Below are 18,420 nucleotides of genomic sequence, written 5' to 3' on the forward strand. Positions count from 1 at the left end.
GTCACAGAAAGCACTTGCAAAGCTCCACATAATGGTGCCATATGGTAGATCTTGCCATAACAATCCTCTCTATTTTCCGCCAGCAACTAGACTTTCCAGCAGATGGGTGAATGACTGATGTCCTTTATATCTGCTTAACACTCCTTGTCACTCCAAGGCTTGCAATGAAATGCTCTGTGTGTGGTGGTGTGCACTGGGCTGGGATGCCTTGGTTTGGAGAGAGTAGGAGGAGCCCCAGCATGACCCAGGACCCCTCTCCTCACAGTGAGGTGGGTCACAGTGGCATCTCCATCCCTGCAAAGTGAGAGTGATGCTCTGATGACTCCTCAGGTAGCTTGGATGCTCAGAGGAGCTGTTGAGTCTGGTGTGGTTTTGCTCATCTCTGAAGCACAAGATGCTGCCTCTCCCTCATCCCACACCCTGCTCCCAGCCTGCATCCCTGCTGGTGGAGGGATGGGTTCAGAGGAGATGCTGCCTCAGACATTCCTCAACGCTTGTCTTCCCCAGGCTTTGAGGAAATTCCATTTACTGCTCCCACTGGGGCTTCGCAGCCTTTTCACTCCCGAGTTAGTGGTGCAGAAAAAATTAGAGCAGCCTCCATCCAGCACTGCATCCTGCCTGTGATGTACAGCAGCCCGTTTTTAGCCTGTGAAACCAGAGCAGGTAACCTTCTCTGGGTCCCTCTGCCCAGACTCCAGCAGCTGACAAGTTTTTTCGGATTTGGAGAGGTGACACCAGGAGGTGAGTGGCTGTGTGTGCAGTGTGCCCAGCAGCCCAGACTCGGGATGGGTGCAGGCCTTTGCCCACTGATGTTGCCTGGGCTTTATGCCTTCCCCTCACATGGCTGTATTCATCCCTGCTGCTTTATGAAGTAGTGGAAACTTGTGAGCCTGAGGAACAATAAAAAGGTCTCTGGCAGCTTATAAGATTTACCACAGCATTTGTTTTTGCTGTACTTGGGGCAACTAATGCATTTCATCCAAGCTGCTCTCTGGTTGCTATCAGGAGATAGATAGGAGATAGTATCCCTTGTCACAGACATTAAATCTTTGAAATACTTCGTGGTGGTCGATGGGTCTGTGGCTCATGATGTGCAGTTCTGGGGCAGGATTCTCCATGCATAACTGTCCCTTGGAGCTGTGCCTTCCCTTCCCCTTGACATGCTGGGATGATGGCTGTTTTATGTGCTGCTTGAACAGGGAGCTTATAAACGTGAGGAGAAATTGGTGGTGTGATCAGCGTGAGCACTGCTGTGTGTCAATAACAGCTCTGGGCTGGGAACTCATTGCTAGTGATATCCAGTTGTACTTAGGAACTTCAGTAATGTGCTTTCCCCCCCGGTTTCTAATCCAATAAGGAGAAAGTATGAGGTTTTGGGCTTTGCAAAACAACACGGCTTTTAAGTAGCAGCTGAGGGATCAGCTGCAAAGCCAAGCTTTGCATTTCATGCTTGCAGGTCAGCTGTTGTGTTTTGCTGCTTGGTCCTTCCAGCATGAAGGACTTCAGAATTTTGAGAACCACTGAATGGTGACCAAAGCCGTTTCCCCTATATCTGCAAAGAAAAGTGTGTGGTTGGTGTCTGGAAAAAATTACAATTGCAGTAGCCCTTGTGTTCTGGGCAAGCCCTTCCTACAGAGTCAATCCATAGCCGGCATGGAGCTCCTACCCCATCCCACTGCTGTCTCTCAAAACCAAGCTCCCTTGGCTTAGGAATCACTTTTAAGAAGGCAAACCGAATGACTGTTAAGAGCTACTTTTAAATTCACTCTGCAGAGATCTGTGTGCCCACTTTCTGTTTTTCAGGTGTGAACAGTCTGGACCTGCCAGGCTCCCATCCCAGCCCAGTGCTCACGGCGCTTGTTTTCATCACCTCGTGTTGTTAACACCCTCCCAGTTAATCTCTGAATGTACTTTTTGATAGGCAAGCATCTGATAGAGAACTCACACACCTACTTGGTCAGAAAATAAGGGTTTTCTGCCTACGTGTGTTCCCTGGACCTGAATGAACCAATCCACTGAGGAACACTGCATTTCAGCAAGAACAGCTCTGTAACTGCAGTATCTATTACTGTTACAAACCAGCGTGGGGGCTTGCCCAAAAAACATGCTGTTCCCAACCCCTGATTTTACAAAGGAGCCATGTTACAGCACAATGTGAATCTCAGCTGAAGGCAGAGAGCACATAAGGAACCCCTTTGTTTCCAGGAGGGAGTACAAGCGAAGTGGAAAAATAATATAGTCTACCTGCTAAATGCTTTCCACTTTGCACTTCGTAAAAGAGGAGGCCACATCCCTGGGAGATGCCTGGGCAGCTCATTTGGTAATGCATCAGTGACCTTAATTGAGGCATTTAGGTTTTTGGCTTGCACTTGCTCCCAGTATTTCTGGCACAGGTCACCATGGAGGGTACCAGCCTCTTTGGATGTGGAACCTGCTCCAGCAGCAGTCTTCTTCCTGCCTGCTCAGTGGTTGGGTGGCGTTGCTGGAGTTATGAGCAGGATTGGACAGCAGATGAGTTGTTCTCTATCACCATGCTCAGCTGGAAGCATTCCTGCTGGGAATAGCCTGTGCCTGCCTTGTATCCATCTGCAGATACAAGTGGACGCTGTCTGTGCTGCTGTGGTATCTTCTTGTTGGCAGAGTCCGAGTGTTCCTCAGCGTGGGAACATCACCAAGGTCAGCTTTTGGCAGACCAAGCTTTCTCAGCCCTGCAGGGAGGACCCTGCCTACTCAGGAATCCCAATTCCCATGAACTCCAGTGTTCAAGTTAATACTGTTATTTGCAGGGGTCAGTTCCCCTTTCCCAACCACACCCAACAGTTATAAGCCAGTCTGATGCCTGCTTGCACATGGCATCTTGCTGGGTGTCAGACCCTGAAATCATAGAAATCACAGAATGATTTGGGTTGGAAGGGAGCCTTAAAGATCATCTCATTCCACCCCCCCTGCCATGGACAGGAACACTTTCCACCAGACCAGATTGCTCCAAGTCTCATCCAGTCTTGGTCAGAAGTAACCTCCTCTCAGGGTGACCCTTCCTTGCACCAGAGTAAGTTCTTAAAAATGCCATTAGGATGCCAGGTGTGGCTGAAGCCAGGCCTGTGGGGGATGAGGACTTGTCCCATCCGGGTGCCCATTTCCATCCTCTGTTGCTCCACCAGCATCAGGCCATAGCTGGCCTCTGCTTCCCATGACTGCATTCTTTAGGTCCCACAGCCAGAGTGGTACTTCTTGGGGAACTTTCAGGATCAAGTTGGTGTGGGGCTTTGTAGCCTCTAATTCCATCCAGCTCCTTGAGATCCTTCCCAGAGCATTATCTGGGGAAACCTTGCCACGGTTTAGCCACAGACCAACCATCCACAGTGTTCCTACCTGAGCATCCTTGTCAGGAAGGGGACATCTGGAGCCACACTTGACCTGTTGGCTTGATTTCCAGCTTGAGCAGCTCCCTGGGATGCCAGCAGCAGAAGCAGTGTAAAAATCACACTGAAAAGGGAGCTGCTGCCTTGGTTCTGTAAAGAGGTGAGAGGTCCACATTTGAAACCTTACTTATTTTCCAGCTCTGTGCTTTATTATGGTGGTGCACCCACCAAAGGACAGCCGTCCCCAGCTCTGATGGATTGGATTGAAACCATTTGAGCTGTCACAGTAGTAGATAATAGGCTGAGACATATTTTTGTTGTTTTTTCAGGGTGTATGTATAATTGTGTGGAAAAACTGCACTGATGATGCACCTGCAGGGCTTCTAGATCTGAGAGTGCTCTGCAGGGTGAAACTGTGTAGATCAATAACTCAGGCTGGAAAAGTACCCTGGGTTAATTAAAATGGGAGAAAGGTTTTCTAGATGAGGTCGGTGAAAAGGTCACAGGAGGCCGAGCTCAATAAATAACATTAAAAAAAAAGAGTGTATGTGAGGTTACAGATATATATATGATAAGAAAAAAGAAGGAGAAACTTAAGTAGATACCTCTCTTAAAATACACTAATATTGAGTTATAAGTAGCTTTGAAACCTTTAGCCTGTTAAAATAATTAATTGAATTAAAATATTAAAGCATTACATGCTGTCTGCCTAGGTTAGGTGTTTGAACTAGTGGCAACATGAATCAATTGCAGCTGGAGTTTATTGGAGGGCTAAATCAGCTATTGATGGCCATAATCTTTCCTGCAGAAGAAGGAAGGAATATATATTTTATTTATGTCTGTCCAATGTGTTCAGGTCAATAACTGAGCAGGGTGGATTGGGGTCTTCCTGAGACTAGGAGGAAAAATTCATTGTGGGAGGAGGTTAACTAGGCATGAGCACTTTGAAGTGCTTCTGTTTTTCCTTGTTGCTGCTACTCATTCACTTGGCTGTGAGCAATTTCCTTTTCTCAGGAAATTCATTACATGATAAAGGCAAAATGAGTAATCTTTTATCTGTTATGCTTATTCATTAAGAAATATGAATAGTTGATTTTTCATGTTCTGTAATTGCAGCTGCAGGTTGTCATGGAGAAATTAAAAATACACAGTGATAATATTAGCAGGGGCTGGCTTGTCTGAAGAGTTGTTTTTAAGCTCTCAGGATTCTGCAGCTGAAAAGAAGTGTGCTGAGGAGGAGGCATTTTTATTAGTGATAATAAAAACAAAAGACTTTAAAAAAAGCCCCTGAGACAAATCTGCATACACTGGGAATTATAGTTGCCTAAATAAAGCTGAAGCTGGAGGAGCTCTCCTCCTCCTACTGGATTGGGTGTGGAGGTTTGTTTGTTTTTTTTTTTTTTTTTTTTTTTTTTTTTTTTTTTTTTTTTTTAACAGCCACAATTAATAAGGATTAAAGTGTCTTTTTTTTTTTTTTTTTTTTTTTTTTTTTTTTTTTTTTCCCCAAGAAAACAGCTTAAAGAGAAAACAAGGAGCTGAGTAGGGTGTGTTCTGAGGCAGGGGTTTGCTGAAGGCAAGCAGAGCTGGCAGTGGAGGCAGCAGCTGCTGCTCCAGCCGTGCCGGCCGGCAGCGGAAAAACACGAGATGAGGAATGGGGGGAAAAATGCTGATTGCCATTTCCCCTGACACCACAGCGTTCTGGGATAAATCAAATTGATGAACTTGGAGAAGAATGCCTGGAAGAGAGTGAAAAAGCAATATGACCTCTGAGAAAGGAAGGTGGTGCAGGCTTCAACGGGCCGTTATTTATTGACTTTTTAATTCCCATGCTGGACCCCTTAATGCCAAATGTGACCAAAAAGTTCACATTTTGTTTCTCCCTTCTATTTTTTTCCCCAGATTTTTTGAACAATCTTAGATCTCTCTCATGCTTCATTTGATGATGCAAGAGATCTCATCTTTACATGCTATAGCCTCGCTTACAGAAGTTTTTAAACTCTGTACATCCATCCACCAGGAGTAAATTCACTTGCTGTTTCTTGTGTTGGTCATCTGTTGATCCAATGACATCTTTCTGTATGTGTGTGTGTGTATATCTATATATCTATATATCTATATATAGATATATGTATATATCTATATATCTATCTCTGCACACACATATGTATAAATAAATCCAGAGAGAAAAGTTTTGGATGCCTCATCCCTGAAGTTTTAAAGCCAGGTTGGATGGAACTTGGAGCAGCTTGGTCTAGTGGGTGGCATCCCTGCCCACAGGGAATGAGTTGAAATTAGCTGATCTTTATGGTCCTGCCCAAAACAAGCTTTTCTATCTTTCTGTAATCATATGTGTTTATGGACATACAAACCCAGCACAAGCCAGCAAATTGTAAATAATCATTATTTATGGCAATGGGTGACCCCCAGTCTCCTCCATGTACTACACTTACACAATTTATCAGCCAGAAAGGTGCATTAAAAGGTTGTTGATTTAAAGGTTTTTCATCTTCTTTTCTTACAACGTGTAAGGCTATTTTGGAGTTGCAGACCCCTCTACAGGGAGTTGTTCCTTATTTGATCTCTACTTCCCGGATGCTTCATGCAGAATGTTTGATGGCTTGAAGGACCTGTGGTATGTGGGGGAAAAACCCATGCTGATCACGCTGAGGACAAGCGTGGGCAGCACTTGGGCTCACCCAGCTCCAGGAACCCATCCAGGAGGTCATTGCTGAAGTCAGGAGACTTGCAGCTTCCTGCTGTGTCCCTCCTGTTGTCCTCATGAAAGCCTGTGGCACTCAGTCTGTGGAAGGTGCTCATTAAAACATGGCTTGAGTGAAGTGGCAGGGACAGGAGTTTGCCTCAAACAGCACTGTGCTGTGAGTCTGAGGCTGGACTTAATGCTTTTCCTGCTGGGAGGCTTGAACATTTCTTCCAGTGGCTTTTTGGCTTGATCTGGCTTTGCCTTCAGGAGGTGGTAGGAGATGCTAGTGCTACCACCCAGAGAGGTGGTGGCATCTACCTCCTTGGAGAGGTATCAGAAAGCCATCTGGACATTGCAATGGCCCTGCTTGACCAGAGGTTTATTTGACCAGAGATCTCCTCATACCACTGAGTTGCCGGCTCAGGGAGGTGCAGGACATGAGAACATCTGTCCCTGGGTGTTGCTGTATGTCCTCCAAGGGAAAACAGTGGCCCCTTGTTTGGCCACAGGATTGCGCTCACTGTGTGCTGAGCTGAGCCACACATTTCTTAGGTAGGTTTAGGAGAAGGGTGTGAGATCTCACCTTCAGTGGAGCTCGTGCCGTGCTCAGAGATGGGGGGTGAGGTTTGCTTGGCTGGAGTGGAGAGCCATCAGCAGAGCCCACAGCATGGACGTGTTGTACCTCCTGGAAATAGCAAAATACACACTGAGAATCAAAGCTCCCCTGTGTGAGGTTTTTTTTAAAAAAAACCATATTCAAATGAAGATTTAATGTGGAAACCTGCTTCCTGATGTAAAGGTGAATAGTTTAGCTGTACGGGATAAATATTTAAGAGCAGCATATCTCTTTCCAGTAAAAACACTCTGGGCAGAGACTTCCTTTTGGTGGTAAAAAGAGGCTGTTTCTTTATGTGCCACTGACCCAGTTCCAGAAAAGTACTAAAAATAGTGAAGTTGGCAGATCCTGACATGGAAGCAGCCAGGAGGAAGGGGCAGAGCTGTGAAAGGTGAGGCTGCAGCGAGGGGTGAGGGCTGTGAGGGTGATGGACACTGACCCCCTGGTTGTTTCCTCACTCTTCAGCAGCTGCCAGCATGGCACGCTGTAGTGGGAGTGTGTGGATTGCAAATGGCCCATAAAATGAATTGCCAGTTAGAATCACCTAATTATCAAGCTCATGATTATTAATTGAAGGCCCATATGGGTGTGAATTTCTGCACGGGCTTCTCCATCGTTAAAGGCTTTGTGGGAGCTACATTTCTACAGTGAGCTATGAGCCCCCAGAAAACAGGTGCTGTTCCTGTCCTTTCTTGATCTTTTGGCGTTGGAAGGGGCAGTTTCTGAGCAGCCTGCACTGAGATGCACATCAGGGAGCCCAAGCAAAGGGCTGGAGGTGGCGGTAGGAATCCCCACACAGACGTAAAAACCAGCAAAGACCTGACACCTCACAGCTGAGTCACTGTTACAGCTCCGAATGACAGTCGTTAGCCACTCTTTTTGTGAGGATTTTCATATTCACTGGGTGCCACACAGTATTTATTTAAACACCTCTCCCAAGCATCCTGCAAGATATCATTAGGTAGGTGTTGTTGAGTGATGTAGGGCTGCGATGACTGAACATGTTACAGCTGGGGCACGATGAAATGTGCTGTGTGAGACTTAGAAGCATTTCTGCACCTTTTTTGGATGTGTTTGCACGTTGTCATGTGCCAGCACCTACCTAATATGTTCTTCTGTTTTGTCCCTTGCTCCTGCTTAGGCTTCAGCTTGATTTAGATTTTTTTTCCTTGGTTAATGAATCTTAACATTTGCACAAGTTGTCTGTTTAGGGCATGGGCATTTTGAAAGCTTCAGTAAATATTTTTCTAAGGACCTAAGTGCAGATGTGCGTGGCTGGTGCTTTCATGCCCAATTATCAGATTCACATGGACAGAAAGTGGGGTCACAGTGGAAGCAGTTTCTCTCAAACCCCCACCACAGAGGTAAATATTCTTCAGGAGACCCTTGTCCTCCGCCACACTCCCAGATTTACTTTTCCAATGAGCTGAATTTCAGCCAGGTCCCTGCGTAGGTGTCATCCTGTTGGTCACCTTTAGACTTTCAAAAAAGTGTTCAAGGCTAGGTTGTATGGGAGCAAGCTGGTTTAGAAAGTGGAGAATGTTGGAACTAAATGATATTTAAGGTCTCTCCCAACCCAAACCATTCTATGATTTCTATGAACTGAGGCTGGAGCAAAGCTTGGGTGTTTTACTGGCTCATAGCCTGAGGAGACAACGGGGAAGTGCAGTTTTGATTTTGAGGCATGGAAGAGTGACGGGACTTGCCCAAGGCTGAGGTAGAGGTTGGTTGCTTGATACCAATCTCTGGCCTCCCAAACTGTGAGGACATGGGCATGTTTGGGAATGGCACTTGTTGAAGCAGTCCCTAGCGCTGGTTCTCCTCCCTGGGGGCAGGAGGTTGAGATGTGTCCACACTGGGCTCAGGTTTTGTCAATCCTTTTGTTTTTCCACAGTCTCTGTTGTAGCAGCATGGTTTTTTCTGTTGTAAAGGTGTCCAGGTCTGCTTCCAGAACTCGACCAGCATCAGCTCTGTGCAGCATGGTTTGAAGATTTGGGGTAAAAAGGTCAGAGAAGAGGCAAAGCCTCCTCCATGAATATGTAATAGAAAAAGCTCTGCAACACCTTTCCTTTTGAGGAGTAATTTCATCCAGAAGAGAAATCAATACCTGCAGTGGACAGATAAGCCTTTCTGAGATGTTTTGGGACTGCTGGCAGCCCTCTGTCAGTGGTTGTTGTGCTGGAGGGCCCCTAGGTTTGGGTTACAAGATAGCTGAAAGCTCCCTTACTTGGCTGCTGGGTGCAATATGAGCTTGAATTAGATCAGCTGAATTTCTTGGTGGCCTGTGGGCTTGCTGATGCAGGCACCCATCTTTTGCCAGAGGCATCTTGCTCAGCCTTCCCCAAATGGAGCTTTGATTGGGGTACAGAAGCTGCCAGTTTTAGTTGCTAAGTGTTATTGTTCAGGCAGGGAAGCTTTAACAGTTCTCCATGTGGGTTTTTTTTTTTTTTTTTTTTGCTGGAAATAAATGTGTAATTTTTAATGGGGATCCTCTTGAATCCGCTGTCTGGGTGGGATGAGTTGGCTTGAGGCCGTGGCAGGGCTTTCCTGTGACCTTCTGCAGCCTCTCCAGTATCTCACTGCTGCCCCCAAACCCCTCCAGCATGAGGATTACCATCAGTAGTGCTGATTTTAAGACACCCACCGTCCTGAGATCGATGTTGGCTTTAGCAACGAGCCTCCCAGCCCTGCCTGAATGTTTTATTTAGTTCCCTCATAAAAGCTTTGACCTACATCTAGCACCAGGAAGCGATGAGGCTTTGATAATGCTCGGGCATCCCGGCGGAGGGCACGCTGCTAACCCAGCTTCCAACTCGAAAATGGATGTGTACTTTAAAACATCAGATAAACCAATAAAGGCTTCAGTCAGTAAACAGCTTTATCTCTGCCAGGCAGTACGTGATCCAGTTTTGATGGAGAGGGTGTACCTCTTTATGGGCTGTAGGTATTAGGGAAAGAGCTTTCTATTTTTAGCTGTAGGAAAACAAAGCAGAAGCCAAAGCACCTACAGTTTTTGATGATATGAGGGTGTCAGCAATGGAAATGGGCTGGACCACTCGGGGTGAGGTGCTCCAGTGATGATAAAAAGGAAAGATCCTGTTCAAATTTTTCTTTGCAGTGTGTGTCTGAGATGAGATTGCTCCCCTGAAGCTGTCAGTGTGTATCCTGTGGGCAGCTGTGATGGCTTCATGTATGTCCTTTCCAAAACACTTACTGTTGGAATCCTGGAAGCTGAGAATTTTAGACTTTCTGTGCTAGCAGGCACTGACTCTTAAGAAGGCACTGCATTTGACCCAAGGCCGTAGAATAGGCTTCTAAAGTTGGGTGATAGCACTAGGATTATAGGTGTGTAGTTTGAATAGAGGTGTATAATATCCCAAGGTGGAAATCTTAGATTTTGAAGTTTTAGTATGTAGTAATATATATAAAGCAAGATAACAAACCCACAACTTACAGCCTTTAAAAGCACTGAAGGAGATGTCAGGGAGGTTTGCAGGGAAGGGAAGCTTGCAGCCCAGAGTCAGGAGAGGTCAGCAAGAACGGGATTAAAATTGGTGTCATTGCCCTGACAAAGGGAGAGTCCTGGGGTGATGCTGTGGGGTCATGTCTGCGCTGTGGCGTGGCCCCACATGGATCTACACTGCTTGTCTGGGGGGTTGTGTGTGTGCCATCACCTGTTTGTGTGCTCAAGCTGCATGTTTTGTGTTTGTTTTCCCCTTTGCAGGATGAACTTGACCTCACGGACAAGCACAGAGAGGCCATGTTTGCGCTGCCGGCGGAGAAGAAGTGGCAGATCTACTGCAGCAAGAAAAAAGTGAGAGACTTGCTGAGTGCTGAGCCTCTTCCCTCTCATGCAGGATGGGGAGGAGCTGGGGGGAAGGACACAGCTCACTTGGGATGCCAGGTGGTATTTGGGGTGTCACAGAAGCGTACCTGTTCCTGGAGTGACAAGGTCTTTGGTCCCCAGCCCGTTCAGGCTGGAGGGGCTGTCCCCACAACCCACATGGGTGTCCCCAACCCCCTGCTCATCCCTGCCAGCACATCAGGGCCACGTAGAACTCTGTGGGCACTGAGGTTGGCCTTGCAGGGGTGAGGGGCTGCTCACCATCTCCTTAGAGCCCCTCCCAGTACCTAAAGGGGGCTTATAAAACAGATGAGGACAGACTTTATAATAGGGGCTGTTGTGGTAGGACAAGGGGAGGATTTAAAACTGGAAGTTTATTTAGGTTAGATAAAAGGAAAAAGGTTTTTACAGTCAGGGTGTTGACACACTGGCACAGCTTGCCTAGAGAAGCTGTGGATGCCCCATCCCTGGAAGTGTTTCAGGCCAGGTTGGATGGGGTTTGGAGGAACCTGCTGTGGTGGCAGGTGTCCTTTAAGGTTCCTGTCAACCCAAACCATTCTAGGGGCCTGTGATTCCATTCCCTAATTTGCCCCTGTGCCCCTCACCTGGCTGCAGGGGCTGGCAGTCACTGGCCCCACTCAAAGGCTGCTCACTGCTGTAAGTGCCTCTTTTCTCCTGCTGTTGCAATGGCACCAGATTTTCCATCCACATTTTAGGCCAAGAGCAGGCTTACCTTGCTCATGTAGGATTAAGTTTTAAGCCTCTCATAAATACCCCTGAAATCCCTGTATTATTGTTAGACAGAGGCCTGCCATGCCCGAGATTTAAATGGGAGGGGTGAAGGGATGTTAACAAATTACAGGCACTGGTCTGGATCAACAGGAGAATGGGCAGGGGATGCTCACTCCTCACTCCCTGGTGGATAAGCAGAGCCTTGCCCTGGTGTGTCTGGATAATGGGAGAGTTAAATCAAGTAAAGCCCTGTAATGATTATTGTGAGTGGAGATTAGGTGCTATCTAATCTCCTGAGGAAGGGTTTAGATGGAGCTGATGGTGGCTCTTTCCCTTGCCAGAACCTCCTTGCTCTCATGGTTTTTTAAAGGCTGTGCTGTGAAACTCCTTGCTCACGGGGGGAAGGGGCCACAGAAGTGCCTGTGGCATCCTCTGAGGTTCTGGGGGCAGGCTGAATCCTGGCTACTGTGCTTTTCTGCTTCTCATTTCTCTGGCTCTTCCCAGCCACTCCTTCCCTACTTGTGATGCCATCACAGTGAGCTGCAGAGCATATGTGCTACTGCTTGCTCTGGTGGAGACAAATGCCTTTCTCCTGCTTTTTTAATTAAAAATGAGTGAGACATATCAGTGAAGGCTCCAGCCGTGGAATAAATGAGGAATTACATGGGCAGGAGAACATGTCTGTGCACAGCAGGCTCGAGGCTGTCCTGCCCTGTGTCATGATCACCAGTGAGCAGCAGAAACACTGGTGGATATTCTGGCAGCTCGTGGTAAATCTTACTTGTGCTCCTGTGTATTTATGAGGCCAGATCACCTACGTGGTAGCCTGGCATTGAGGAGAGGGGCAGTGTCTCCTTTTTGGGCAGAGCAGCAGAGCTGGGGGGTAGGACAGGGGTCCTGCCTCCCTGGCTTGGCTGCACTCTGAGTGGCAGCAATTTGGGATGTGCAGGATGTGCCCAAAACCTGTGGTTAACAGTAGGTTGTTGCTCGACATGCCTGTAACACCCAGGTTCACCTGCTGGGTCCCAGGGGGCTGGCAAAGGTGGACATCAGTCTCAGCCAGCTGCCTGACTTACCAACAATCCAAAATTGTCCCCTGAGCAGTTTTTGCTCTTTACTCTGCTGCCAGTTTTGGCTGGTGCTTCTGCTTTGCTGTCAGTGTCATCCACCACACTCAGCTCTCCAGAGCACATCCCAGATGTTGTTGTTTTAAATATTCCTGTGACGGGCAAGATTTCATAAAAGGAAACCAAAAATGAGACATTTATTGCTGGGTTGTCCTGGAAAGAGACCTGACAACACCTGTCATTGGCAGCGCCTGTTGAGAGGAAATAGAGGAAATCCAGCTATTCCCCAGGCATGTTTCTTTCCCTGGAATATTTCCCCCTGGCCTGCAGCCCTGTGTCCTGGTTTCTCTGCCCTTCTAGCAGCTGGTTTTATCTCAGCCCACAGGACTGCCTTGGCAGGGTAGAGGCTTTGTGTTCCCTAATTCTCCATCTGCGGAGACAGCGGGTTTGGTCCCATCCTTGGGGACTGCACTGCATGAACTCCTGGTGGTCCCACCCCTCCTGCATCACCCTGTGTCGCTCTGGGGACAGAGGGACAAAGAGCATCTCGTGATGAGGCTGGCGGGTTCTGTCAGCAGCAGCCCAAGGAGGAACCAAGGTCTGCACTAAATCCAGCAGCCATGCAGGGCTGGGGTCAGGAGAGAGATTTAGAGATTATTGGAGAGACCCTCTTTGAAGTCATCAGCCCCTCTGTGGCTGGGAGAAAGCAGGGAAATGCAAAGGCAGACATGCATCAACAGTGGGATGAAATCTGCTTTCAGCAGTGGTATTTCTGGAGGATGACTCGTTTCATACCTCATCCCAAAATACTTCTTTCCCCGCTGGCCCCGCTCTCCAGGAGAGGATATTGCTCGGAAGTGCAGGGAGGAAGCAGGAGGGATTCCAGATCTGCTGTTTCTTTGGCTGTGGGTTTGCCTCAGTGGAAGAGGGTGACTCAGGATGGCCTTTTTCCAGAGGGAGTTAATGATTAACCCTTTGTGCTTAGTCTGCAGGACCTGTTTAACCGCAGGGGATTTGGCTCCTGACAGCCCATGCACATCATGTCAAGCTGTTAAAGCAGCTCAAAGGGTGGCTTTTATGAGCCTCAAAATGTGGGCAGGTACAGGGTGTTGGGGCAGAAGCTCAGAATAAATAACCAGGTGGGAAGGATGGGTAGTGAAAAACAGCTCATGTGAATACAGGCTCTGGCTCTGCCCCTCTCCCTTTGGGTCCAGCTGAGTATTTCTAAAGCTGGAGTAGAGGAAAAATGAGCTGCAGGAATGCCAAGTGATGCTGAGCTCTGTAAGCTTGTGTTGAAAACCTGGTGGCATCACTAACCCTGGTGCATCACCCTGAGCAGGGTGAAGCAAAACTTGTATCTAAAATTTCCTCAGGGGTCAGATAAAAAACCAGGATCCTTTTGCATTAGGAAGAGGCAGCAGTGGTGATTTTTCAGGGGAAATATGTGATAAATAGGGAAATGAGTGATGCCTCTCCAATAATCCTCTATTTCCCAGCCAGCCTCTTTCCCCTCCAACTGCTCCTTCCACCCACTCCCTCCAGAGAGCTTTTCTTTCCAGCTCGTTCTTCCACTTGTCCTGCTCAGTCCTGCAGCTCCTCCATGGGGCTTGTGCTCCATTTCCTTCATTTAAAAAACATCAATTCCCTGTATTTTTGCTGCAGTGGCAGAACTAAGAGCAAAAGCTGACAAAGATGGCATGCAGGGGAGGATAAAATAGCTCGGCATTTTGCCATGCTCCAGGGTCACCTGGGATGGATGAGAAGGGTTTCATGGTCTCTGGGCATCCAGATATACCTACTATTATTGTAGCAGCAGGTTGAAATACCATCTCAGGTGTCATTTGCTCAGGCTGCCCTAGAGAAACTGGCTGTTTGCATGGCTGGGGGTGTTTTTTTCACTGGGAAATGTTTGCAGTTTTTTATCTTTTAAGGTAATTCCCCTTTTAGTTCCAATCACAACACACTTTTGTTTAAGCAAGGTTTTTCTCGCTCTCCGGCCAAAAAATGCATCTGTTAGCAATCTTTTTTGGATTTTAAAGAGAAGCTTTTCAAACAATGAACCAGCTGACTATGAAAAGGCATCTGGTCATGCTATATTTGCTTATGGGGAGCATAATTTTTAAACCCTGGGAAAAGAGCAGCAGGGCACGTGTGGATTTGTGGAGGAGAGGGTCTAGGAAGTGTCAGCACATGGAAAACCAGAGCAGGCTGGGCTGGGCTGGTTCAGACCCTGAGATCCCGGCTTGGGGAGAGTCTGATGGAATTCCAGCCCTTTGCAGCATGGCTCCAGGGGGAAGCAGCAGCTTTATTGGATCATTTAGGTGCTGTTGCAGGAATACCTGGAGGGATGAGGGAGCCCTGGAGGGCTGTGGTGGGCCCAAACCTCCACCAGCACATGCCTGGCAAAGGCTGGGCCAGGTTGGTGGAGCTGGGCTGGATTTAAACATCTCATACAGGCTGCAGACCCCTTGGCTTTAAAACCCATCCATGCCACAGCCTGCTTTTCTCTCTGTCCTTGCAAACAGCATCCAGGTGGATCATCCAGAGCAGTCAGGGAGGGAGGGGTTGACAAAATGCAGTGAGCTGCCAGCTGCTGCCAGCTTTCCCTTGCTGTGCTGTTATGGAGCAGCAAGAAGGGTTGGGGAACACTGTGCAAAATAAGTTATGTCAGGACAATGTGTAAAAATGAAGGGGCTATTTGTGTTTTTGCAGCTGGTGCCAGCTGAAGAGGGGTTTTTTTAATCCTTTCATGTGACTTTCCTGGGGAGTTCTCCTGGAGCAGACCAGCCTTGCAGGTGGTGCCAAGAGGGAGGTGAACCACCAAAATCATAGAATTGTTAAGGTTGGAAAGACCTTTGAGGTCATTGAATCCAGCCATTAACCCGATGCTGCTGTGTTCACCCTTAAACCATGGCCCCAGGTGTCACATCCTCACTTTTATGAACACTTCAAGGGATGGTGATTCCACCACTCTCTGGGCAGCCTGTTCCAGTGCCTGACCACATTTTCAGTGAAGAAATTTTTCCTAATAACCAATCTAGGCCTCCTGTGGCACAGCCTGAGGCTGTTTCCTTTTGTCCTGTCACTTCCTACCTTGGAGGAAAGGCTGTTGTCACTGAAGGGCTCTCTGGGGCTTGCATGGGCTGGCTTTCTTTCCAGCCTTGTAGGATGTAGCTTGGTGTGTTGGATGTCAGGTGGGTGGGGAACTCAGCCAGCCACCATCAGTTATCCCAAAGCAGCTCCAGATCCAGTTATCCAAAAGCACCACCGTGGGCTGTGAGTGTTGGGAAGCAGCTGCTGGATCAGGTGGGACATCACCTGTGGACTGAGGATCTAAAAGATGTTGCCAGAAGATTGTGGTGAAAAATGAGTTCCACGCTTCTTTAAAAATTTATAAATTTAATAAAAAAATAAAAATAGACAGTTAGGAGACAGAAAGCCTAAGTTTCTTGGCCGAGGGTGCCTAGCCCTAAAGTCAGCCAGCAGCACATTTTCACCCCCTCAGACTTCTATTTTTAAAGATGCTGTGTTACATATGCATGATTTAAACATTTTTTCGAGTTGTTTTTAATCATTTTATGTGATAGATTCACTTGTGAGTGACTCCACTCTGCCTGGTAACATGGGTCTCATAAATCTTTTTCTTGAGGTTTTCTGGTTGCTTTTATTTTGATAAAACCCCCAGAAATCCAGCAGCCTTCACGCTGGGCCACAGGGTGATGACCCTTCCCCCATAATTTCTGGCCTGATCAATTCAGAAAAAAACTCACTCCTCTTACCACTTACATTTTGTCACAATCAGAAAATACACTCATCACTTTTTCAAACTCCATTAACAAAACATAATACAGTACAATTATAGTATTCATTCTAATATTTGTGAAAAGCCAACTTTATAATATGTGTTTATAACATTGTTTAGGAAGAAAAGCAGGTGTCACAAAGCACCGAGGAGCATCTCAGTTGTCTTTTTGCCCCACCTCCGTGGGGACATGCTGTGAGGTTGCATTGCTCCCAGCAGCTGCATTTCTGTGGGTCAGAGCAGCAGGAGCTTGTGGGGATGCACCTTCCAGGTGCAGATAGGTTGAGACCAGCCTTGAACTTGTTTTGAGCTGAGCCCCCACCTCCTGTGTGCAGTGGTCATTGGGAAGAGAAGGAAGTCTGGCTGTGGGAGCTGCTGAGGCTCCGAGGGGGAGGCACAAAGGCAGTGGAAGTGTCAGCCTCATAACCAAGACATGACAGGGCTGAGGGAGTGTGAAATCTCCCTGGGAATAGCAAAGGGATGGCTGGAGCTGGCAGACTGGTGACCTTCACTTGAGGAAGCTCTTGCTAATGAGGCACCTTGCCTGGGCACTGCTTTCCCTGCGCGGCTGAGGAGGGGATGGAGCTCATTTATCAGGTTCACATCACAACACCCCTGCCACTGCCACCATGGAACAAAACAGTCGAGTGCCAGCATCCATCAGCCCCATGCACAGAACTCAAGGCTAGGGGACAGCAGAGGCTGTGACATGGGAGGGTGACATGGTGACACCAGGGCAGCGGCTGATGGGATTTGTTTTTATCAGGTCCCTGGAATGACGAAGTAGGTGAGGGGGGCAGGTGGAACAAAGCAGGGGATAGAGCAAGGTCTGTCCTTGTCTGCACAGCTTTGGGACGTCTTCATTTTTGCAGCTGAGCACGCGTGTGGTGGCACATTGGGGCCTGGAGGACAGTGAGGGATGCTGATGTGCAATTAAAGCCATCAGTGTGTCCTTAACAGAGCAGCTCAGTCTGGGGTCCAGCAGGGTTCAGTTCAGATCAGCCCTCACTCCTTTGCTGCTTGAGAGCACACAGAGCAAAGACTCAGCCCAGAGAATAAGAAACTGGGAGATGTTCAGTGATGCAATGGAACATCCTGGAGATGCTCAGGTTGTAGATGTGGTTGTAACCCACATCCCCAAAACCCACCCTGCGTGCTGGGAAACCAGTTTACGCACTCAACCTTTCAAACCCTGGTGCTGGAGAGCTTCCTCCCTCCTCCTGGCTCTGAGCAGAGCCTTGTGACTCACTTCCCTCCGGGCTGTCGCTTTGTCAGGAGATTTCTTTACCACCAAAGGACACTTATCAGTGTGCTGTAGACCATTAGCCCCAGTAATTACCGCTGAGCTACGTCCTGCAGCGAGCTGAGGGGAGGGAAGCCCTTGCCCTGATCTTTGCCTGCTTTATTGTGCAGTCCCCCTTTTCCTGGGAAGCTGCTTTTCCGACCAGCCTGCCCAGCTGCTCGTCGGAATTAATGAGGTTCTGCTGCACTTAATTGAGAGTGCTCTCTAAATTGGGGGTTTCAGGGAGGAAATGCAAGAGCCCGAGGGAGCCGAGCAAAGGGAAATATTTATAATGCAGCACGTTAATTATAAATGAGCAGTTTAGCCAATTTTGTTGTTCAGCCTCCCCTCCACCCCCTGGAGACCTTTATTTGCTCCACCGCTCCTTTTCAACCCTAAATGAGCAGCAGGTCCGCATCCCTGCCTGCCTCACAGGTGTTCACAGCACGTGGGAAGGTCCTGGGATGTGGGATGGGCCAGCCCTGCTGCTTTCCCTCCCCATTCCTCAGCATGGATCCCACTCCCTGCCTGGGTCTCCTGGCTGGGCACATCTGGACACCTTTTGCTGCTGTGGCGTGGTGGGGACCTTGCCACCCTTCCCAACTCTGGTGTCTCTACTGGGAAAGAGATGCTCCTTATAAGAGGGGAAATGGGAATGACCTTCAGTGACACCTCCAGGAGGTGACAGGACCATGTTCAAGGCACTCGTGAGTGTCCCAGCTCTGCTGTCCCCTGGAGTACATTTGCATGCTGGACTCTTAAGTGGGGCAGGAAAGCTGGGAAAATCAGAATGCCCACAGGCTTTGTGCAGTGCCTTTCCCTGGCAGGGCACAGGCAGCTCAGAGAAGAGAGTTAGCACCAGTGAGTGCCCAGGGCTCAGCTGAGGAGCTGAAAGCCCCGATGGCCGTGTCAGACAGAATTGACAACAAGCAGACAGGTGGTCTGAGCCTCAGCCCAGCTGCTTGGCACCTCTGATGGACTGTGAGGTCAGGAAAGGTGTTAAAGGGCAGAGGA

At 48.1% G+C, this 18,420-nt stretch overlaps 1 protein-coding gene across 1 annotated transcript in view; it reads left to right on the top strand.

The window, feature by feature from the left end:
• Positions 1-18,420, top strand: part of DAAM1 (dishevelled associated activator of morphogenesis 1) — a 91,572-nt gene that overhangs the window by 40,383 nt on the left and 32,769 nt on the right. Inside the window, exon 4 of the mRNA XM_066321600.1 lies at positions 10,404-10,493. Within this exon, the coding sequence (XP_066177697.1) occupies positions 10,404-10,493 (90 nt within the window). The remainder of the gene's footprint in view (positions 1-10,403; positions 10,494-18,420) is intronic.

Source organism: Sylvia atricapilla, chromosome 6 (genome assembly GCF_009819655.1).
Source record: "Sylvia atricapilla isolate bSylAtr1 chromosome 6, bSylAtr1.pri, whole genome shotgun sequence".
In the NCBI taxonomy this organism is placed as follows: Eukaryota; Metazoa; Chordata; class Aves; order Passeriformes; family Sylviidae; genus Sylvia; species Sylvia atricapilla.